Raw genomic sequence first — 24,323 nt, forward strand, 5'->3', positions numbered from 1 at the left:
CATTGCAGATGCACCATGCATCACAACCATAAATCCAATTCAAAACTTTTCCGCAACACCTTTAAAAATACCAAGCATGTCAAAGTGCACTCCTTTGGCCCAGAAATTTCCAGCATCCCTTTGTGAATGCGAGTCTTCGGACATAAAATGAATCCAGAAAACAAACTGCGCGGCGACTCAGATGTCACATGACTTATCCAACGCCACCAAAAATGAAAGTTCTTTCACTGAGTATGCAGTTGGGCTTCAGGATTTTGCGCCAAATCTTGCAATTGACGAACAATGGTCTGGTAACCCAGCTAAACATTTTGAACCTTCAGCATGATGTCATATTTTTGTTTTTGGATCATAATGTTTGAGCAAAGTTCCATATTGTACAGATAGTGGATTTCTTTTACCAGTTCTCCACTTGAAAACTTGATTTTTTCCAAGCCAGAATCCATACAGCTTTGTAGCCAGCTCAGACGATGAAAGTAACTTTCAAATTCTGCTGCTGCTTCAAATTAGGTTCCTGATTAGCAATTTTGTTGACTCAATTTTGATCACCAAAGAGGAAACTTCCTGTCCAACTTTTGTGCACTTTGGAAACTATTTTTCAAACTGACAACCTTGTTTTTGTAGAATGCTTTATTAAATAGCATACACAGTGGTTTCTCATTCCTTTTCCTGACCTCAAATTTCAACACTCATTCACACGAACTCATGCTAGATTTCTATTGAAGTGCAGGCCTTTTCATCGTTAGTCTCAGGTTCGCACTGCTGTTTCTGATAACAAACTTATCCATGTTTGAAATGTGGGAAAAAACAAGTAAATTAGAGCAGCAATTCATCAGTCCTGTGCTGATTTATCACGTGGCGAACGTATTGGACAACACTGATCTACGGAACCAGAATACAAGGGAGTGGAAGTCATGCTACAGATGTACAAAACCCAGCTAGGTCACACCTGGAATACTGTGGGCAGTTCTGGGTAGCACACCTGAGGGATCTAAACAGTTGCCCTGGCAGACCTAATGCCTACACAGTTTTACTGCCTTGGGGTCACAAGTTAGAATCTTTGTTCATTTTATTCCTTACTAACATAAGGAAGCAGAAATCATCTTTAGCATTCCAATTACTAGCATGATGAGGGCAGTTAACTCAGCACAGTCCAGGAGTCAAACCTGGGACCTCCTGGTCTTACATTACATTGCACCAGTCAGTATCACTATCTAATAACACTTTGAAAGGGGAGGATTGGGCTAGGAGGAAGTTTGGTGGTGTGGGAGAGAGTCATTTTTAAAATCCTAAACAGGATCTATTTCAAGTAAAGAGCTAATACTTGTGGTCTCTCACATAAACATGACTCATTTGCTCTGCTGCACTGGTTATAAATAGAATAGAAAGAGTTTAAAATAGAAGCATAGCAGAGTAGGGGGGGGTGGGGGGTTAGGGAAATGAATCAATAAGCCAGTTTTATTTTAAACTGGTGCAGGACTTAGCAGTTCTCCCTTAAGGGAAGAGGAAAAGGAGTACAAGAAAATAAATGAGGATCAAACCAATAACAAATAATTACTCCAAATTATCCCAGGTTTGCTAATATGGATCATGATCAGGAATAAAGCCTTTTGTTGTTTATTTTCCTGCATCTGGTTGAAAAACAATAAACTGATTCACTCATAGGTACAGGTCCTGAGTAGGGCTGCCAACCCTCCACGATTGCCCTGGAATCTCCAGGAATTGAATATTCATCCATAGGACACCATTGCAAGTGAAAACAGAGCGGAAAAATCATAGGCCCATTAAACAAAATTACAGGCATTTTTTCTTTGTTTTCCATTTTCTTCACAAACCTCATTTACTAACTGGAAAATTGTCACACTGGGGTGATAGGGGAGTAGTTGTATGACTAACGAACAAGCTTAATCCAATTAGACATCAAAAAAATTTGTTCCCTTTCCAACTGGCGTCGTATGGTCCTGCATCTGAGGATGGACTAATGGAGTGTGAAGGTTGGGTTTGAGATGGGAGGCCATGAAATGAAACCTTCAGGAATACAATCAACCAGAGCTGACAATCTTAGTCCTAATTCCCTGCCATATTCATCCTCAGCAAGAAGGGAATACATAGACAACCAGAATCCATAAAAACACTCTCTCATTCTTTTCAACAACCGTTGACACTGGTTTGGTTTCACAGGGAGCAATCACACTTGGTCTGGTCAACACTCCTCGGGTCTGAGCATTTATAATGAATGTCAGTTGCTATTTGAACATAGGGGCCACAACAAGCAAACCCAAACCCAAAAAAAGTCTAGAGATTATCTGAGTGCTGGACTGGTGTTATTGCCTCACTGTATTACATTACATGCCCATGTAGAATGCAAGGGCCCCAAACTTCCATCCAATTATTCTCTGCCATGATATACAATACTTACTTTGATCTCTTCCCTTTTTGTAATTAGCAGGCATGTAATAGCGGATGCTGACAAGCTTTGTGGTTCCTCTGGGTGTTGTGCACTTCCTGGACTGCCGAACAACATTAATGAAGGACAGTCGCATGTGCTCTTCTACACACTTCAGTCCAAAATACTTTGTGTTAAAGAACATGAGTGTGTTCAGTAGAACAAAGGGTGAGTATACTCCCAGTTGCTTACATTCCCATAGATGCTCTTCCTCTACCCTGGAGAATATTAAACCTAAGGGGAAACAGTGACGCAATATTAATGAATATAATCATCAAATCGCATAAGTACTTTATGATGCTTTCTAATTTGAAAATTTTCAAATATAATTACAAAGTAGCATTGCCTTCAGCACCCTATGACATAGTGGATGATGGAAAGGAAGATCAACTAGAGCTCTCACTCATCAACATGCATAGATACTGGGTGAGGAAAAGGGTCAGGATCAGTTATAGTGAACCCGTGGCCAAGAAGGCTGTCAAGACTTGCTTCCAAACTAATAAATATAGTCATGTGAACAAGTAACTGTGGAACCACGTTCTGTAAGGGATTTATTAAAAAATTAGGAAACAGGGTTATTTGCTATGTTCACTATAATGAAATAAAACAATAGGACATGGGGGTGGGGGGGAGAGGACACAAATACAGAAGTGATACAAACTTATATCTTGAGGATAGACAAGAGCCTTCAGCTTAAGCCCTCTCCATCACCATGGGCTGATCACTCTTGTATTGGGTAAAACTAAGGAATAAATTATGTATTTAACAATCCAGCGCCAGCTCAAAAGGGAAATAGATGAGTGAAAACTACATAGACAAACACTAACAACAAATACCAAGCAGCAGAGAGCAGAACATTATTCACAAAAAATAAAAAAAACAAAATCTTGGAAATACTCAGGAAGTCTGGCAGCACCTATAGAGAGAAAAATAGTTAGCATTTCAGGTCTGTTTATCAGAGTGCTAAATTCATTTTAGGAAAAAGTATCAAATGCCAGAGATCATACAAAAATAGAACATAGGCCAGTAAGTATCCAAAATTCATCGTTGGAATTCTCAATACTAGAGAGCAGGGTACATTGGGTCGTTGAATCTATTCAAGGCTGAGTTGGACAGATTTTTGATCTCCAAAGAGTCAAGGGTTCTGGGTGGCAGACAAAAGAATGGTGTCGAGGCTATAGTCACATCAGCTATTACTTATTGAATGGCAGAGCAGGTTCAAGGGGCCAAATGGTCTACTCCTGCTCCTATTGGATGGGTGAGGGAAGCAGCCACGCATTAGAGAAACCTGCATAAAAAGTGACTATTCCTCTGCAGCTGAGACAGTTCAGGCGCAGCCACATTGATATGATTGGTGTCAGCCTTCCAGCTTATCAGCCCGCTCAAGCAACGCAGCATCATCAAACTGCCACCAAGCGCTCCAAAGCTTTTCACCCCCCCACCACTGGTTGCTTTTTAGTGGACTGCAGAACAGTTGGACGACTGCACACTTTGTACAATCTCCTTGCTAAAACTGGCCATAGAGCAGTCACTGCTGGAGGCACTCACAGCCTCTTACCATGTCAGCATCCCGATTTGGACCAATCAACCTCATGGTTCAAGCTAACAGTGCAGTCTTTCAGCACGGGTTAGGAGAATGCCTGCACCTGAGCTGACAGCACAACATGCAGTGCAATGGACAAAGCTGCTGCCAATCAGTCAGGTGGAGTGGGGCGAAAATGAGTGGAGTTTTGGGCAGCCACGCAGCGTACCAACCTCTGGCCATCCGAGTGGCGACTAGTACTCTCGGGAACATTAACGGGCATCCACATTTAACCAGGAAAGGTTCATCCTGCAGGAGTAGTAGTACTTCAGGGTCATGGAGCCTGGTGAACTAGCTACATGCCTGATGGCCTATAGAGAGCAAAGGCGATGGAGGAGAGGGCGACTGAGGCTCCTGGCTGCGCAGGGGCAGGAGCAGCAACCTCAGGAAGAAGGGGCGGCTGAGGCCCCCCTCACATGAAGAGTCACAGTGAGCTGTCACTGGTCAGCACCTAGCGACACCCAGGGTCTACAGATACTGCCTTTCACTTCTGCAGATGACCGACAACCAGCATTGCCAAAAACTGCACATGTCTAGGGAACTGGTTGATCACATCTGCCAGCTACTGCAGGAGTTGGCAGCACAGGGACATGGAGGGCATCCACTTCCAGTAGCCATGAAAGTGACCACAGCGCTCAATTTCCATGCCAGTGGCTCCTTTCAGGGCTCCATAGGTGACCTCTGTGGATCTCTCAAGCCTTCACCCACCAAAGTATCTAAGAGGTCATGGATGCCATCTTTGCGAGGGCACACAACTTAGTGCATTTCGCCCAGGACTAGGTCAGCCAGGATACAAGAGCGATTGGATTCGCCCAGATCTCAGGTTTCCCACAAGTGCAGGGTGCAATCGACTGCACTCACTGCGCTCAGATCTCCGTCACAACACGCAGCTACATCAACTGCAAGGGGTTCCACTCGCTGAATGTGCAGCTGGTGAGGGGACCACCAGAAATGCATCCTGCAGGTGTGCGCAAAGTGTCCAGGGAGTATGCACAATTCCTGCAACCTCAGTCGGTCAGATCCCTGACATCTTCCAGGGTCCACAGAGGCTGCAGGAACAGCTCCTCAGAGATGAGGGCTACCAGCAGAGGGCATGGCTGATGACACTCGTGCGGCAGCCTCAGATTGCAGCAGAGCAACAGTATAATGAGGTTGCAACTTGGTGGGGCAGACCATTGGGATGCTGAACATGAGGTACTGATGCTTGGACTGGTCTGGTGGAGCCTTGCAATACAGTCCGCAGAGGGGGGGTCATGCATCATCTGCTGCGCCCTTTACAACCCGGCGCTGCAGCAGGGAGGCAAACTGGCTGAGGAGGAGATGGAGGTCTCCTCCAATGAGGATGCTGCCATCGGAGATGAGGGTGAGGAGGTCTTTGGAAACGACGATGACAGGGATGAGGCCCTTGCACTGGCTAGACGAGGCAGGCATTCGGGAGGCCCTCATGAATGCGAGATTTGTGGAGAATGACAACGACATGCAGTGGGGTGACCCCATAGATCCTCACATAGCCTCAGAACGTTTGACTCCTGTCTGGTTGAGGGCAGCTTGCTTGTGCTTTGTGGTCAGGGTCATATCAAAGACACAGCCATGAAACTTTAGAAGCATCTGATCCTTTGTTTGCCTTCAGCACCAGACCCCTTCAGAAGCACAACATCAGTGGTCACAAATGCTAAAGAGATGGGGGCCAGCCCACCTTAAAAAGGTGCTCAGAGAGCACACAGAGAGACGTAACTTTGTGGCATTGGCCCACTACATTCTGGCAGCAATGGCAAGCACCGAGGTGGAGACATCAGTAATGTGTCCAGGGAGTGAGAGGCTGGACCATCATTTTGGTCTGAAGGCTGCACAGAGCACAGGGAAGAGGCCCTGGGCAGAGACACCTGCCTTTATCTTGCACAGAAAGGTTTCACATCTGAGTGACAAGAACGCTGTTCTTCAGAACAAGGAGCCACAGGTAAGGAGACATTCTAGGGAGTTTATTTATAACAGTGAAACAGTGAACAGTATCTACAAGTAATCAACAACTACGCACAGGCTGTGCAAATTACAGCTTGGCCGCTTGGTCTAAATAGCCAAGTGGTTATGGTACTGGGTTTGTAACCTCAAGATCAAGAGTTCAAGTCTCACAATAGCAAACTATGAAACAATGTAACTTCATCTGAAACAGATGGAAACGTGTTTGTACTTGAAAGAGTTACTCCTTGAGTACTCGTTGAACGTTGTTTGTGATACTATTTTGGCTTGGCCTAAATAGCCAAGTGGTTATGGTACTGGGTTTGTAACCCCAAGATCAAGAGTTCAAATCTCACAATGGCAAACTATGAAACAATGTAACTTCATCTGAATAGGAACAGATGGAAACGTCTTTGTACTCGAAAGAGTTACAGCTTGGCCGCTTGGCCTAAATAGCCAAGTGGTTATGGTACTGGGTTTGTAACCCCAAGATCAAGAGTTCAAGTCTCACAATGGCAAACTACGAAACAATGTAACTTCATCTGAATAGGAACAGATGGAAACATGTTTGTACTCGAAAGAGTTACATACGAGGCAAAAACACGTGGAGGAATTGAAATGTAAAACTGCAAGAATATCAAGAGTTCAAGTCTCACAATAGCCAACTATGAAACAATGTAACTTCATCTGAAACAGATGGAAACGGGTTTGTACTCGAAAGAGTTACAGCTTGGCCTAAATAGCCAAGTGGTTATGGTACTGGGTTTGTAACCCCAAGATCAAGAGTTCAAATCTCACAATGGCAAACTACGAAACAATGTAACTTCATCTGAATAGGAACAGATGGAAACATGTTTGTACTCGAAAGAGTTACATACGAGGCAAAAACACGTGGAGGAATTGAAATGTAAAACTGCAAGAATATCAAGAGTTCAAGTCTCACAATAGCCAACTATGAAACAATGTAACTTCATCTGAAACAGATGGAAACGGTTTTGTACTCGAAAGAGTTACAGCTTCCTGACTGGGCTCAAGTGCAGCTCATTCCTGCCTGTGTGGGAGCTGTTGCTGTGTGCCAGCTGTGGCTGCTGCTAATGGGAGAGGTACACCCCTGCTGCTCCTCTTGCTTTTTCCAACATACTCCTCTCGACTTTTACAAGCTGCTCTGGTTCTGCTGCTGCCCAAGGGATACTAGAAACCTACTGCTGGTATTGTAGCCAGGGCTGCAGGGGCCTGGAGCTGCAAGGCCTGAGGCTTGAAGAATTGGAGGAGAGAGGTGCTGCAAGACAGGGAGACCAGGAAGTAAGAGCTTTTCTCATTACAGCTGCAGTGGGTGTCTAGACTTTTGTCTGGCGGGGGCTGTGAAGGCAGTGTTGCTTTGTAGGGGGAGGAAGACGGCTACTGAAGGGATTTGGGGAGAAGGGGTGCGTGCGTGTCCATTTCATTTTGCCCCTACCTTCAGCACCTGACCTCTTCAGGAGCACAGCATCAGTGGTCACAGATGCTGAAGATATGTCCAATTCCAGGTAGTGGGTGCTGGCTGGTGAACAGGGATGGACTTACTTCCAGCAGTACTGGCTGCCTGGTGAAGACATTGTCCTCCCACTTCAGGAACAACAGCTAGGCCCCCAACACCCCGCTCCATTCCACCCAGCGACACCCATCTTTCCCCTTCTGTGCCTCCCTGTCCTTTTTCCTCCTCTTTCTCCTCCCCTTCTGTCTTTACACACAAGGAGGGAGAGGGTAATCCTCCTTTTCCCCCTCCCCCTCTTTCTAAACACTGTTACTACCACCGACAGAGCTCAGGGTGGGTGTGGCTCATCCCCCAATGGCTGCCACAGGCTCACCGGTAGCCAGGCCCTCCGGGGTAGCTGTGGGGGCGGCGCTATCACTGGTGGCAGGCCTGCCAAGACAACCTATGCAGGAGTGACTGCTTCCGTGGCCCTGACACTGTTCTGCCTACTGACCAGAGCCATGAGGATAAAGAGCTACATTCGCCCTGAGAGGACCGTAGAAACACGCGTGAAGGCTTTGGCTAGGGTTGTCGACCCTTCGGCCATTGTTGCAGCCTTGCGCACGTACGGGAAGGCGGTGTTCTTCCCGAGGTCCGAGCGGGCGGTGCATCTAGGGGGGCTCACCGTAGGCGGGACCAGCTGGCGGTGGATCCTCTTGAGGCCATCATGGGGAGGCACTTCATTCCCAGTGAGCTCCTCCTCCCACACCTTCAACAACTGGGAGAAGTCAGGTCCCGGGTGGTATGGATCCCGCTCGGTCTCAGGGAGCCCAGTCTCTGCCATGTGTACTCCTTCCAGCACTAGGTCTTTGCTCACCTGGCCCAGGAGGAGTGCACGGAGGAGCTGTTTGATGTCATCTTTGAAGGGCCTGCCCACTGTGTTTTCTGGTCTGTAGACAGCGTGTGGTGCCATTGCCTGTGAGGAGGTGGTACACATCCAAAAGAACTGCCCCAATGTCACTCAGGCAGCCGCAGCTGGCACCACTGCTCCTCCCCCCCTGCCACCACTCCATCTTCCTCCCCGTAAGGGGAGGTACCGCCGGCGAGGCGGGGGAGAGACCCTGCACCGGAAGAAGGTATGACAGAAGACCTGCCATGCACTGGCTGCCCGCCCCACAACCCCCAACCAACCCTGATCCCCAGACACCCGGGGACATCGGCTCGAGGAGAAAGATATCACCCAACCTCGACGACGTGTCTCTGCGTGCTCTGAGGCCGGTGTGTGCCTCAGCACCATGTGCTGGGCCCAGCGCTGTTCACGTGTGGGGTCCCGTGTCCGACGGCGATGGGGCGCATGACCCCGAGCTGGTGGTCGTCCTAAAAAGGATAGAGCAGCCAGAACCCTAGAGGGCAGAGCGCCCAGAGGGCTGGATGAGGCAGCGGGGGCCTCGCAGATGGAGGTCTCCCCTGCCCCCAAAGCCTACCCCAGAAAGGACACCACCCCTCGGAGGGGAAAGGGCCTCGCAACTTGTCAGGTCGGATATGACGCCTCCCCCAGTGAAGAGGTGGTGGCATCTCCACCCCATAAGTCGTCGTTCTGCCCTCTGGGGGGAGCCCAAACACCCAACCCCTTGCTGCAGTCCACTCAGCAGGGCCCCTCAGGGATTGGTGAGGGTATCACCCTTGCGGTGGTGCCCCACCCTGACCCACCTTGTACCCCTGAGATGCCATCTGGACCACCAGGGGACTGCAGCAGTCCCTTCATGACCCAGCGGTTGGGGCCATTGGATGGCAGTGGCAAGGAAGGCCTCCCCGTTCCCTCCCAAACTTCAGCGCTGGGCTTAAATCTGAAGTTTTCTCCAGGCTTGCCAGGCGACCCGGTGCTTTGAGCTGCCACCGCCCTTTGGCCCAAATCCCCAAGAGGAGACGAGAGAGGAACCCTCTGCCCTCGATCCTGGGGGGTGGGATAAAGGCAAAGTTGGAGCCAACTGGCAGCTCCAAACCAGCCCTGTCCTAAATACAGAGGAAAGGCTGGAAGCTGGAGGAGACGACCTGGAGGAGGATGGGGTTTCAGTGGTGCCCCCCACCAATTCTCCCCTCATCCCTTTATGGGAGCTCGAGGACTTTTTAGCGAGTAATCACAGCCGCCAAGACAGGGTCCAGTCAGCCCAGGGCCGGTTGCATTCTTTGCCTCCTGTGTTCTGGTCCGCCTGAGGTCCTAAAACCCCCTGGGCTGGACCGGAATGCTAAGAGGAGGGTCCAAACATTTCTTTCTGGGCTCCTGAAGGAGAGGAAGGGATTAAAATAATCCTCTCCTTCTTACACTAGGCATGATGATGATGGTAGCACATGCTTCTGGCATGAAGGCTATCATAGCCAGCCTCAACATCAACACCAGCAGGGATGCACAGCACAGGTTCCAGAACTTCTCGGTCCTCAGGGACTGGAAGCATGTGGTGTGCTTCCTGCAGGAAGCCCATGCCATTCCGGGAGACAAAGCTATGTGGCTCCTGGAGTGGTAAGGTGTTGGGGGGGGGGGGGGGGGGGGGGGGGGGGGGGGGGGGTTCTACATGAGTCACCTAGTCTCCAATTTCGGCAGGGTGGCTATCTTGTTGGCCCCACATTTTCAGCCGGAGATCAAGGAACCAATGCCAGGCCGGTTGCTGCACCCTACTGTGCACTTCAGGGGCGCGGCGCTTCACTTTGAGAACGTGTACGCTCCACTGGGCGTGCAGCAACAAGCAAGCTCCATTCATCTTGGCTCCATCAATATGGGCAAGTGCAATGTCCTCAAGGTGGGGTGGGGTGGATTTCAACTATACCCTCAAGGCCAGGGACCGTCTTGGTGCCAAGCGCCGCATGCTTGGTGTGAGCAGGTTGAGGGGCCTGATCAGGTCCTTTGACTTGGTGGACATTTGGTGACATCTCCATCTGAATCGTGTTTCCACTTGCCTGGAGTCAGAGCATCCAGAGGACTGCCTTTATGTTTCCAAGGCATTCGTGTCCTGGACTCCATTTGCTTCTGTGAGGTAGGTGCCGCGCTCAGACCACCGTCTGGTATGGTTGGAACTAGCTGCATTCTGTGCTCAGACGGAGTCTGCGTACTGGCACGTTAACAACCTGCTGCTGGAGGACCAGCTGTTTCTGTACTCATTCCAACATTTCTGGGCCGGCTGGAGAAAGAAGCGGGGAGGCTTCCTCTACTTGAGGCTATGGTGGGACGTTGGCAAGGCTCACATCCACGTCCTCTGTCAGGAGTAGATGAGGGGGTCGACAAAGAGGCAGAAATACAGGATCGAGGAGAAGGAAATGCTCAACCTGGAGGCACACCTCTGTCAGCCTGATGCGGACCTGGCCTTGTGGCTGGTGTACGAAGAGAAGAAAGGTGTGCTGCGGGACCTGCAACTCGTCGGGCTCCGCGGTGAAGTTGCAGATCCAGTTCCTTGAAGACCTGGACCGCAGTTCCCCCATCTTCTACTCGCTGGATAAAAGGCATGGGGTCTGTCAGCAGCTCCTTCCACTGCTGGCCGAAGACAGGCTCCTTGTCTCGGATCTGGAGGGCATCAGGGCCACTGCCAAATCCTACTACACTGCCCTGTTGTCTCCGGCTCCGTCCATCGAGGAAGCTCGCAGAGTTTTGTGGGAGGACCTGTCGCAGGTCGGCCCAGAGGGTGCCGGAAAGCCTGATTCCCCTATAAGTCTGGGGGAGTAGACTAGTGCCATCGACAGCCTCTCCAGGGGCAAGTCTCCGGGGCTGGACGGGCTGAACATGATGTTCTTCAGGGTGCTCTGGGACGTCCTGGGGAGCGACTACCTGGGGGTCCTGGGGAAGACTATCACTACTGGGGAGATGCCCACTGGGCAGCCATTGCCCTGCTGCCTAAGAAGAGGAGTCTCTGCCAAATTAAGAACCCTCTCAGCACAGATTACAAGATTTTTGCCAGGGCAATGTCTTATCGCCTTGGCATCATGCTGGGCCATATGATCCACCCTGACCAGTCCTACACGGTCATGGCCGCACTATTTTTGATAATATCCATCTGGTCCGGGACATCACCCACTTTTCCCGGAGTACTGGTCTGTCGAGCGCCTTCCTGTCTCTTGACCAGGAGAAGGCATTCGATAGGGTGGATCACGAATATTTATATTGGGACTCTGTGAGCATTCAGGTTAAGGATGCATTTCGTCGCCCAGGTTAGACTTCCATACGCTACCGCAGAGTGTCTGGTTAAGGTTAACGGGTCCCTGACAGTGCCCCTTCGCTTTGGGTGAGGTGTGCGTCAGGGCTGCCCCGTCTGGCCAATTGTATTGTGTGTGGAGCCTTTCCTGCGCCTCTTGCGGAAGAGGTTGTCGGGATTGGTTTTACGCAAGCCAGGCATCGGTGTGGTCCTCTCGGCTTACGGCAATGTCATGCTCATGTTCACCGAGCCAGCTGACCTGCAGAGGATGCCCGAGTGCCAGGAGGTGTACTCTGCCGCGTCCTCTGCCAGGATCAGCTGGGCCAAGTGTCCTGGACTCCTGGTCGGTCAGTGGCAGATGGATCCCCTGCCTGAGGAGCTCAGGCATTTCACCTGGAGCAGGACCAGCCTCCTCGACCTGGGGGTCCACCTCTGCCCTGCTGAGGAATCCTGGCCAACGATCTGGCAGGAGCTGGAGGCCAAAGTCACCACCTGCTTGCTCCGAGTGCTGTCTAACCGGGGTCGAGTGCTCGTCATAAACCAGCTGATTGTTGCCATATTGTGGCACCGGCTGGTCACTTTGACCCTTCCCCCGAACTTTGTCACAAAAATCCAGAGAATGCACATCAACTTCTTCTGAGACAAAAGGCTGCACTTGGTTGCTGCTAAGGTTCTGAGTCTCCCGCTTAGGGAGGGCCGTCAGGTGCTGGTGTGCCTTCCCACCCAGGTGGGGACTTACCGCCTTCAGGCCCTGCAGCGATACCTTTACGTCAAGCCCCCTCTGAGATGGTGTGCCCTGGCGACGTATTTCTTCCTCCAGGTGCACGACCTGAATTATGATGTGCAGCTCCTGGTTGTAGACCCAAGGGGCCTTTGTGGCTCCTTGCAAGCGTTGCCCGTCTTTTACCAAGAGCTGATCAAAGTCTGGAACATGGTCGCCTCGTGGCGCAGCTCTCCACCATCAGGAGTGGCGGCTTTTGTCAGAGATCTCCGGCTCAGGAATCTGGCCCTCCACCCTTTTGAATGGCTGGCGGAGATGAGGACTGTGGCTGTCGGGGTGACCAGGATCGGGGACGTGCTGGGTGGTGGAGGACTGGGCTGGATGCTTCCACAGGAGTTGGCGAATCACAGGTCGGTGGACGTCTGGCTCGCGGCCAATGCCATCCAAGATGGTCGTGCTCGGCCCAGACATCATTCTGGATCTCGAGATGACGGAGGTCTGCGGTGGTCTTCCGTCTGAGCGTACCCATTTGGACAGAATTCCACATTGGCTCCAAGTCCCGAACCCTCCCTCGGGAGGCAGTACCCCGCAACCAGAAACGGTAGCACAGCGCAGAGGGGTTTCCAGTATGGGCTGCTGCTGCACACCCTTCATTTCCTTGTCTTTGCCCGCCACCCAGACACCCACTGGCATGCGATGTTGCTGTCCAGAGCGGAGGTCCCCAGAGGGAGGCCCTCTACAGTGCAGTCGTCCCCTTTTCCATCGGGGACCTGGGTGGAGGGCGTTGTATGCAGCAGCCCCATACAACCGTACAATGCGTTGGTTCATGGACTCCCAAGATGCTTGCGTCTTTTGCAGCCTTGTGGAGTCCATGGACCATGCTTACATAGGGTGTCTTAGGCTGCACTCCCTTTTCAGTTTTTGAAAAACTTTTTACTGTTGTTTTGTTTGCACTTCAGTCCCATGCTCCTGCTCTACAGGCACCTGGTGCGGAGCGGGGCCGGGAAAGAGGGCCTCGTGAACCTGCTCCTGGGCCTGGCCAAGTTGGCCACAACAGATCCAGACAGCAGGCAATCAAGGGGGTCATCTGACCCGACTGTTTGCCCCTCTTCCGTGGCTATGTTCACGGCCGGGTGTCCCTGGAGAGGGAGCATGCAGTGTCTGTCGGCTCTGTCAAGACCTTCTGTGCTCGGTGGGCACGGTAGGGACTGGGGCTTTTTTTATTGACCCTCTTACAAACATCTAACCAAAATGCAAGTAAGTTTTCTTTGAATTTTGTCTTTGTTTTTGCAGTTTCCCCTTAAAGGGCTACTTTTACTTTATCCCTAATTTTGTTAATTTAGTTTAATCGTTTAACTCAAAAGAGTTACATCTTAACTTTCTTAACTCTGCTGCTAAGTCTTGGTGCTCCCTGGCCAACCACAGTGGAGGTGGAGGCAAGCTGCTGACTGCAATGCCCTATGACCTTGGCGGGCATCCTCTAGAGGGCCAAGACTAAAGAGCACTAGCCCGCTTACAGCGTCCTGCTGTGTGGCAGTGGCACCCTCCTCGGCTGGAGCTGCTGAGGTCACAGGAAGAGGGAATTGGGAAAGGCCGGAGACACCTGGAGTCACCTAATGGATGGCCCTGGGGTGTGCACCTGTTGATCCTCCTCCCTATGGATGCCCAAATGTCCCAGGCTGACTCCTTGAGAAGGGGGAGCTGCCCGACACCTCTCGTGTACACACTTTTGTTGGCCGACAATGGCATCAGCAATGGAGCTGAGCCTACACAGCGGTGTTGGAGGGGATGGGGCAAGTCGGGTGGCAGGAGAAAGAGAAAGAGATGTGTGCACGTGCGTGAGGGGGTCCCGTGGGGTCAGCCTGGGTCTTTACAATTTAGCTACTCAGAAATCAGAACAGGTTTTAATTCTTCTAACTTTGTCTGGGTAACTATTGGTATAACCCTGGCGGAACCATCCAAAGTTTGAGATTTAAATCGCATTTCGGATGGTTCCCAGCGCAGCACAATTGTCCAGAGGAAGTGTGTACTTCCGGCAATTGCCGTGGAAACCCTTACCTGGGAGTTTCTCAGAGAGATTTCCCAAGGGCATCTTTGGGGTACTCCCCAAATCCAACGGTGGGGAGCGCAGAAGTTACGGGCCATCCTCTGGTAATTGGTTACTCTCCACCAACACAGGTATAAATAAGTAAGGGTGGACATATGCAATGTTTAAAATGGTAGGAAATCTGAAGAACTTACCATTTGGAAGCAAACTTGGTTGCCAGCCTTGTAACATTTTATTCAACTCTTGGACAAAGGTCAGGTAATAAAGATCAGTGAATATGTTGACCATTCGGTTGTTTTCAAGCAGGAACTATAATAAAGCAGATCAGAAGCAGCAAAATGTGAAATGAAACACCTGATTATCCACACTTTAAAAAATTACAATCTTAACTAACTTTTACTATGGGGTGGGGGGGGGGGGGGAGGAGTTTATTAAATCTATTGAATTTTATATCTATTTAACTTTCTCCTCCTGTATTTACTTCCATTTTAGCCAGGCTGCTCATTTTGTTCTGATATTAGTAAGTGAGCAACTAGTTTAGATAGCAAGGTACTGAGGATTAGTGAGGCATGACACATTTAATTCCTTCATGGGGCAGAATTTTCAATGTGCACTGCTGCGGGGGAAGCACCACGTAGAAAGCCTGCAATTCTGCTCAAGTTAGTGGCGGGGCAAATAAGTAGTTGTCTCTAGTCCCCAGGGAACATGGTGATGGGCAAATGTGTTATATTATGTTCCCAATTAATAGAAAATCCAATAAACACTGAAAGGGCTGGATTTTGATTCCATAGATATTTCCCATTAGACTTATTAGAAAAAGAAACTTGTATTTTTTAATATATAAAAACAATTTTCACACAATATAGTTGATGGGGAATTCTGATAAATTATTTTATCCAAGTCATCATAAAAATCATACAACGCAGGAGGCAGCCATACAGCCCGCCATGCCTGTGCCAGTTCTTTGAAAGAGCTATCCAACACATCCCATTCTCCTGCTCTGTTCCTACAGCCCTGTATTTTTTTCCTTTTAAAGTATATATTCAAGAAACTATGAATTTCAAACACAAAGACAGTTGACTTGTGTCACTACATGAAAATAGTATCTCAGGCGGCATACATTTTTAAACTCAAACTCTGTTAAAGAAAGCAGATCCCAGGCAGTACAGTGCGCTGCATGCTGGAACAGGCATATTCAACGATCATGGGTTCAATTCCTATTCTGCTCATTTCCCAATGATGGAATCTTCTAAATGGCAGCCCACAGAAGTGTCAGTGAAAATGGTTTACTCTCTGCTTGGCTATTGCAGCTTTTGAAAGCTAAAGAGTAAACAAAAACACCACTTTGTCCTTTCCTTGCTTTGGGTGCAAAAGCTAATTGTGGAGGGCAAGACAATGGAGAAAAAGAAGGAAGAGCGAGATAAGCAGGGTCCGGAAATTAAATTGGTTTCAAGATGGTAAAATTAGAAAAATTAGAGGTCAAAAGTCATTCTTGTGTAGTCATCTTCAGAGCCAAACAGGAACATCTAAACATTCTAGAATTACTGCTGATGACTCTCCAGACAGGCTGCACTTGATTTATTCTTTCATGGAATGTGGGTGTCGCTGGCAAGGGCAGCATCTGTTGCATTTCAGAGGGCAATTAAGGGCTGGTCTGGACTCGCAAATAGGCCGACCATATAAGGATGGCAGATTTCCTCCCCTAAAGGACACTAGTGAACCAGATGGGTTTTAATGACAATCAATTTATAAATTCATGGTCACCATTACTAAGACTAGTTTTCAATCCCAGATTGAAATTGAATTCCAACTGAATTTAAATTCCACCAGCTGCCACGGTGGGATTTTAATCTGTGTCCTGAGAACATTAGCCTGAACCTCTTAAGTCTAGTGACATTACCACTGCACCAGCATCCCCCCCTGCCCCGCCCCTCTCCACCCCACCTAAATTGTTATAGATATAAATCAGTTACTGGATTTAGAGATGAGCTGATGTGGGTGAAGCTGGAAGCATGTAATTATGATGTTGATGGGTATACAAGGTGGGAGCAGCTCAGGCCAAATAAGATGCCAACATTGCTAACAGTCTACTTTCACCCGAGTCTAAGGCCGGGAAGGCAGGCTGGAGGAAGTGATGAGAGTACAGAGATGGTGAAAGGGCCAAAGACAAAGACTTCAGTCTTCCCAATTTAACTGGAGGAAATTGCAGCTCAGCCAAGATCGCACATCTGACTCACAGTAAAACATCCAAATATACGAGCTAGGAGCAGGAGTACGCCACTTGGCCCCTCAAGCCTGCTCCAGCACTTAATAAGATCACAGTTGACCTGGCTGTAATCTTAACCCTACATTCCCACCTACCCCTGAATCTATCAATCACTGCCTTAAAATTATTTAAAGCTCTGCTTCCACTGCCTTTCGAGTAAGGAGTTCCAAAGACTCATGACCCTCCAAGAAAAAAAAAATTCTCTTCACATCTGTCTTAAACAGTCAACCTCTTATTTTTAAATAATGACCCAACACAAAGGTATCCAAGCTTTTCTCTTTGCAGGCTGCGTAGGTACATACCAGGGAGCCTTAATGGTCACAGAGTTTAAATCCAAGGATCATTTGTATACATCTCTGGTTGCTGTTATTAACAGATTTAAATTTAAGGATTAACCATCAAGTGAGCAGCTTTAAGAAAAGCCCTTTCCACAACCCCAGGCCCACAAAATTAAAAAAAGACAGATTAAAAAATATTAAAGCAAACAGGACTGAGCTCCATGAGCTCAGAGGCTTAAGGCTGAAAACTATCACAACACTGCATTAAGCTATTGATAAGACTTTTGTCTGTAGCTTAAAACATTAGCCTGCAAGCACTCTTAGATTTTACAAGTAATAATTAACAAACTGAAGATGCATATTTGCATCCACATAAACAACCAACAAAGAATAATTTCACTGATTAGAGGCTGAGGATGCTTTTGATGGGAAATACAAGTGTCATTTTGACAACAGTATCAATGTTTTCATTTTAGTGAAATATTAATATACGTTCATCAAATGTTTATCCACAAGCTCCAGGGGCCAGTAGTCTGTTTAAATCTTCATTGCTGTCTCCCCCCACTTTTCTGAATAAAATTGCTTCCAATTTCAAAATAACAACTACATTCAGAACATTTATACACCAGTGTTTGACCGAAGCTGACCTAAGAGCTGGTGATGTTTCCTTTTGGTGAGAATCAGAAACTGCTTCCCACAAGAAAGTAGATGCAAAGGCAGATGCAGTCACGTGTTCTGCATACTTTAATAGCCCAAAGCATTCATCGAGCCAGAGAAAAAGCACATCATGTGCATTGCCTAGTTCCTGACAGAGACAATAAAAAAAATGCAAATGCAGGAAAGTAAACTACAGATTCACTGGCATCCAAAAAATGAAAAAGGCTGTTTACAAATGCTGGGGAAAGGGGACTACTGCAAGTTTCTAGCATTTGCATTTTTATTTCCTACCTCTGTTGTACCAGTTACATATGTGAAAGCTGCGGTATTTTCAGTATTTGCTCTTGGACACCCCTACAGTACTTGCATCAGAACATCACCTCTTCAGATTCTTCCTGAACCTCCGCCCACTACCCTCCCCACCGCCTTCGGTTTGTAGCTTAAAAAAATGCTTGGAAGCCAGCTCTCAGGACTCCACCTGTGTTGCTTTCAAAACAGTTATGATGTATTTGGGGCGCCACTAAGAGCGCTGGCCGTATTGCACAGAGCTCCGGCTAGTGAGATAGGGACTTCACACTCGTTTTCTGACTCGACCCGTTCGTTCCTAGGACTACTTCCCCACCCACCTCAACTTTTTCCTACAATTTACAGGCTTTTAAAGCCCAAGCTTAGATAATAATTGTTTATTTGCACACAATCAAAATAGAGATTGACCAAAGATCACGATCATCACCGATAATAGATTGCATCACAAACAGGGGCTGAATCACATAAATGCATTAACTACTTTTTCAGGAATTATTCTAGGATCATAAGGTAAAAGTACCAATCTGCTGGTTAGTAATTTTTTTTTACACAACAGCCCACTTATTCAGCATATTTCTACCATTTTTAGACATGCATTTGTTCACTACTTATCCTAAGAAAGTGGTGGGGGGGGGAGGGGGCTTCCTCTTTAACCTCTGCACTTGGATCTTAACCCTCTCCCAAAAAAAGGATGGAAATTTTTAAAATACGTAATTTCCAAAGAAAAAAAAAATCTAGCACTGAAAAACTGCATTGAGTGAGCAAATCCAGGAACAATGCGCTTGAACTGAGATTCATTCATTAAATATGCTTGGATCAGGAATTCTGTCCAATGGAATGCTGGTGGCCTATACTTAGATCAGACGTGTTTCCCCTGACTCAAGTGTCCTTATGGTTTAGCCACCCATCAATCTGAGTCTTATAATATCTGTGGTCTTATGGCCATTTTTAACAACTCTCAGTTGCTTCATTGCCTTTGGCTTCAGAGAAGTCCTTGCAAACTAGTAAAGAAATCAATTCAAAAGAATGTAAGGAGCATGTATGCTATTTTCCAATGTAATAAACTCTAACATTAATCGATGAATATTCAAATACAGGTAAAACATATCAGGTTTCAGTTTGAAAACCTAAACAGTCAGATTTTTGGTGCTGGGGAAGGGTCAGAGGAGGAGACTGTAATGTGTATATTTCAACAGAGGATGCTTGTGCGATACTCGCAGTTGTCTTAGTGGTACTTGAGAATCACAATACTTGGTCTAAACATGTCACTGGCAAAACTTATAAACTGGTAATTAAGAACACTTGATTTCAATTCAGAACTTCTATTTCCACCACATTTTCAGACAGTACATTCCAGATCATAACTTGGTGCATTAAAAATATTCCTTCCTCATTTTCCCCTTGGCTATTTTGACCATTACCTTAAACCTGTTATCTCTTGTTACTGAGCCTCTGCCAGTGAAAAATGTTTATCCCTATCCACTAAATCAAAACCACTCATTTTTGAACACCTTGGTAAAAAAAAAATCCCCCCTCCACCATTCTCCATGGGGAACAATTCCAACTTCTATAGTCTCCAAGTTGAAGACCCTCATTCCTGATATCATTCTGGTAAATCTCCTCTGTATCCTCTCAGAAGACCTGAAAATTCTTCCAAATTTGTGGTACCTAGAATTAGACACAATAATCTAGCAGAGTTTTATCATGGAAGAGAATAATTTGTAACCCAAAAAATGGGAAGAGACAGAAGGCAATGGTAATGAGAGGGCAGAATCAAGGAATTTGAAGGTAATGAGAACAAGTGCAATAAAGGCAAAAAATGCTGAAAAAACTCAGGAGGTCTGGCAGCACATGGAGACAGAAACAAAGTTAATGCTTTGAGTCCATATGACGCCTTCAGAGTTGTGACCGTGCAGTTGGAGTCTACAATTTTTCTTTTTTTAAAGTTTATTTTTGTTAGCTTCGTTTTTGCAAAGTCTTCTCACCTTTTTATACAAACGCTTTACTGAAGCTTGATTCCACAGGTGCGAGACACCCGCACATCCTGCTCAAACTTCCGAAGAGCACCTCAGGCTGCATCAAGATGGTAAATTTCCATTTCTCACTTTATTTATCCTATAGCCTCCAAGTGAGACTGAAAACTTAAGTTTCTGTCCCAGTTTGGTACTAAGGGATCCCCACAGCCCTCTAATGTCATAAATGGTCAAATAACCCCATACTGTCTAAAGTTACACAAAACGAAATGTCCTTTGTGCCATGGGTAGAACAGGACAGTAAGACATCACGGTCATCTGAGAGGCCAGAAACTGCTAGCAAACAGATTTCATTTTATATTGTGTTCACAAGTCCAAATTTTAAAACGACTGAAGTACTGGAGTAACAGTTAATAGATGCTCTTGCAATAAAAGCAAGTGTTCCAACAACACCTATTCATATTCCAGGAATATTGTGAAAAACACTGAAATTTAAAAAAAAAGAAATACATCAATGCTCACATTTGTAACAGAGGCCGCCTTTCAATTTAGGGTTCAAATTAAAGTAACCTCCTTCTTGGCTCAGCAAAAACTGCTCGAGTTATGAAACCTATGATAGTTCACAATTCAAAATTACATTTGATTATGCTTGCAGCAGCAAACAGGCCACTGCTCCCTCTAGTGGAGGAGCAGCATATAAGCGGAAAGAGGAAAGCAAAACAAAAACCAACGCAAAAAAGTTTCAAACAAATTAGTGTCAAAAACCATGAAGAACACTCCTTTCATTTTCTAGGTGCTGTTTGATATGATCCACCAGTCTTTGGGATGTATTGCTGTGATGCTAGGTATGTAGGGCGTATTATTCTCCATGGCACGCTTCTACCAGAGTCCACTTGCCAACCAATCAGCATTTCCTTTGAAGTGTAAATTGTTACTCCCTTTACATTTGGTATTCTTGCGAATGTCCTGATGAGTGCAAGCCGAAAAGCTTTGACGTCTTTTTCAGCAATACTCAACTTGAACCAAAGTTCTTCTGATTTTGACCAAGTGATGTGTATAAGCAATAAGCTATCAATTAATTATAGAAACAGATTCACAGCACAGAAGTTGGCCATTTGGCCCATCATGTGCAAGCCAATTGATAAGGGTGTCCAGCCTAATCCCTCTTTCCAGCTCTAGTTCTATAGCCCTGGAGGTTACACCACCTCAATTGCATATCCTAGTGACTTTTGAAGGCAAATGAAAGTTTCTGCCTCCACCAGCCTTTTAGGCAGTGAGTTCCAGGTCTCCACCACCTTCTGGATGAAAGAATTACTCAACTCCCCTTTAATCCTTCTACCAATTACTTTAAATCTACGTCCCCTGGGTTATTACCTCACCACCCACCCCTCCCCAACACAGAAATAGTCCTTGCAATCCACTTTTATCACGACTCCTCAATTTTATACACCTTTCCTAAATCTGACTGCCTTCCGCTGTTCCAAAGAAATTAACCCCAGCCCATCCAATTATTCCTCATAACTAAAATTCTCCATCCATATCAACACCCTCATATATGTCTTCTTTGTCCTCTCTAATGCGATTCACATCCATCCCTGTGATCAGAACTGTAATGCTATAGTCTATGTTTTATAAGTTCTAGCATAACCTCCCTGCTCTTTGATGCTAGGCTTAGGCCAAGAAAGGAAAGTATCCCAAATGCCATCTTGACCACCTTTTTCCATCTGACCTTCTATCTTCAGGGACCAGTAGACATAAACTCCAAGGTCCCTCTGTTCCTTCCGTAACTCCCTCCTTTACAGTGGAAGGTGAATGGGAAGTTCTTTTGTGACTCTCTCTCTCCCCCCCCCCCCCCAAAATCTCCTGTACAAGGAGACGTAGGCAAAAAGCTGGCATTCTGGCACTCTTAGATAAAATGCACAACAAAATTAACATGCAGATTCAGCTCATATAAATCAAATTTATAAACAAACCTGTTGAATCCCAAGACACAAGTAGTAAACACTATCCGGCTCATATCGCTCCCCATTGGGCCTCTGTACTTCTTTAACAAATTGGGCCAGCCCGTAGTTTAGTTCTGCAGCAGTGCAGGATAAAATATCCTCTTTAATCCTCATCGGTTTAGCTGATGGGGTGGAACAAAATATTTTTAAGGTTAAATGGAGCAAACAAGTCGTTCCCACAAAGTTAGAACGATAAAAGGTAGCATCCAAGTATATGCTCCCTGCACTGTTGCCACTACCAACGACCCCCCCCCTGCCCCATGAAGGTTGGTTTTGAATCTCTAACTGGGTTACTGATGCAAGAGAGTCTCAGATATATGGTTTTCACAAATAAATACATGGAATTACAGAATTCAATCCAATGCAAAACCTCTACCCTCCCCCCAACCCAAAACATCGGATAAAAATCCCAAAATTACACAAGGAAACAGGAGTCAAACTTCTACAGTTAGAATAAAGCAATGGCTCTCTGCAAAAGCATCAATGCCAAGTGCCTGGTATGGAGCATCTCAGTTGAATCTCATCCTGTTATACCAGTTGTATTCAAGAAACTCTCAAATCTCACTGTTCTGTGGGTTTTACTTGCTGTTGAGTAAAACAGCTTACAATTCAAAGCAAAGCTCACCTAGTGTCAACTTCATCCATCATCAGGGTATTAGGTGGCTTAAAGGAGTGATAAACACCATTGAGCATTGAAAAAAATATCTATGGTAGTGTCAAATTTTTAACAGCCAGCCATTTGAAAACAGTAAGTGAAAGATGAGAGCAAAAGCTGGGCATTCTGCAACAAGTGGTTCATCTCATGTTCCCTCAAAGTTTCTCCACCATCTACTAGATGGCTCAAGGCAGGAGTGAGATGAAACATACCCCACCTGCCTAGATGCAACAATTTTTCTTATTCATTCATGGGATGTGCGCGTTGCTGGCATTTATTGCCCATCCCTTATTGCCTTCGAGAAGGTGGTGGTGAACTGCCTTCTTGAACTGCTGCAGTCCATGTGGTGTTAGGGAGGGAGTTCCAGGATTTTGACCCAGCGACAGTAAAGGAATGGCGATATGTTTCCAAGTCAGAATTGAGTGATTTGGAGGGGAACTTCCAAGTGGTGGTGTTCCCATCTATCTGCTGCCCTTGTCCTTCAAGATGGTAGCAGTCATGGGTTTGGAAGGTACTGTCGAAGGAGCCTTGGTGAGTTCCTTCAGTGCATCTTGTAGATGGTACACACTGTTGCCACCATGTGTCAGTGGTGGAGGGAGTGAATATTTGTGGATGTGGTGCCAATCAAGTGGGCTGCTTTGTCTTGGATGGTGTCAAGCTTCTTCAGTGTTGTGGGAGCTGCACTCATCCAGGCAAGTGGAGAGTGTTCCATTACACTCCTGACTAGTGCCTTGTGGATGCTAGATAGGCTTTGGGGAGTCAGGTGAGTTATTTGCCACAAGCTTCCACACATTTCACCTGCTCTTGTAGCCACAGTATTTATATGGCTGGTCCAGTTCAGTTTCTGGTCAATGGTAACCGTTCCCCCCGGATGTTGATTGATTGTGCGGGGGTTCAGCTCTGGTAAGGCCGTTGAATGCCATGACAGATGGTTATGAATTCTCCAACAAGAGAATATAGAGTTTATCTTGACTATATCTCCTACCATTAGGATCTCTATCATGGAAAGTAAAAGCAGTATTACTGTAGGACATACTCTTGATTTGGACGTAGATCACCATTACCACAGGTCAATATCCTGGAAATTTCTACTTAATACCACAGTGCTAGCATCATCACTACAAGAATGCTATGGCTCAACAGCACCACCTCAGAGGAACCAGGGATGGGCAATAAATGTCACAATCATGCACATTTGGATAACAAATCCTCAAAAAACAAGTGCCAGGAAGGAGAACAAGTGGGATATTTCACAAAATACCACACACGTATTATTCATCACCACTGCAAAATACACTGGACAATTCATGTTGTGGAAATGCTTTCACTCAAAAGTATCTGAAAACAAATTTTGAAAAATGATTACATACCAATAAACTTCTATTCTTCAAAAATGTTTTAGCAGCTGTCTTTTTCTCCCCAATTTTCTTCTCTCCTCAAAGCAGTGACCAGGGTGCCACAGGCGATGGAAGCCTTGTTACCTCAAGTGTCCAGTCTCAAGTTATGAACCAGGACAGGGATTGTCAAACTATACAACTGTATAGGACATTACAGCCTCAAAGCTGAACATTGTTCACAGTAGTTATTGCTAGTTGATTCTTTTAAATGTAAAACTCAGTTTAATAGAGGATTTTTACCAAGTAACGCAAAAAAATATATTTTTTTAAAAACTGGGATGTTTTAAAAATCTCATCAAAACAATAGATGCTGGTCTCCACATTTTCAGCACTAAGCAATTACCCCCAGGTCAACTGTAAAAGTGAACATCCCGACCTCAGGAAACCATTCCCTACTGTACCTATGAC

The 24,323-nt window shown here is 46.6% G+C and overlaps 1 protein-coding gene across 5 annotated transcripts in view; it reads right to left on the minus strand.

Annotated features, from left to right (window-relative positions):
- LOC121281905 (zinc finger MYM-type protein 3-like) overlaps nt 1-24,323 on the minus strand; it is a 157,306-nt gene that overhangs the window by 17,356 nt on the left and 115,627 nt on the right. For 4 of the 5 annotated variants that reach the window (XM_041195070.1, XM_041195067.1, XM_041195068.1 and 1 more), the window contains 3 exons: nt 21,834-21,985; nt 14,575-14,689; nt 2,417-2,677 (listed from right to left, as the gene is read on the minus strand). In XM_041195070.1, the coding sequence (XP_041051004.1) occupies nt 2,417-2,677; nt 14,575-14,689; nt 21,834-21,985 (528 nt within the window). Of the gene's footprint in view, nt 1-2,416; nt 2,678-14,574; nt 14,690-20,382; nt 20,471-21,833; nt 21,986-24,323 lie in introns of those variants that run through there. The other variant, XR_005943971.1, reaches the window with a different exon arrangement.

This window comes from Carcharodon carcharias, chromosome 9 (assembly GCF_017639515.1).
Source record: "Carcharodon carcharias isolate sCarCar2 chromosome 9, sCarCar2.pri, whole genome shotgun sequence".
NCBI classification, from domain to species: Eukaryota; Metazoa; Chordata; class Chondrichthyes; order Lamniformes; family Lamnidae; genus Carcharodon; species Carcharodon carcharias.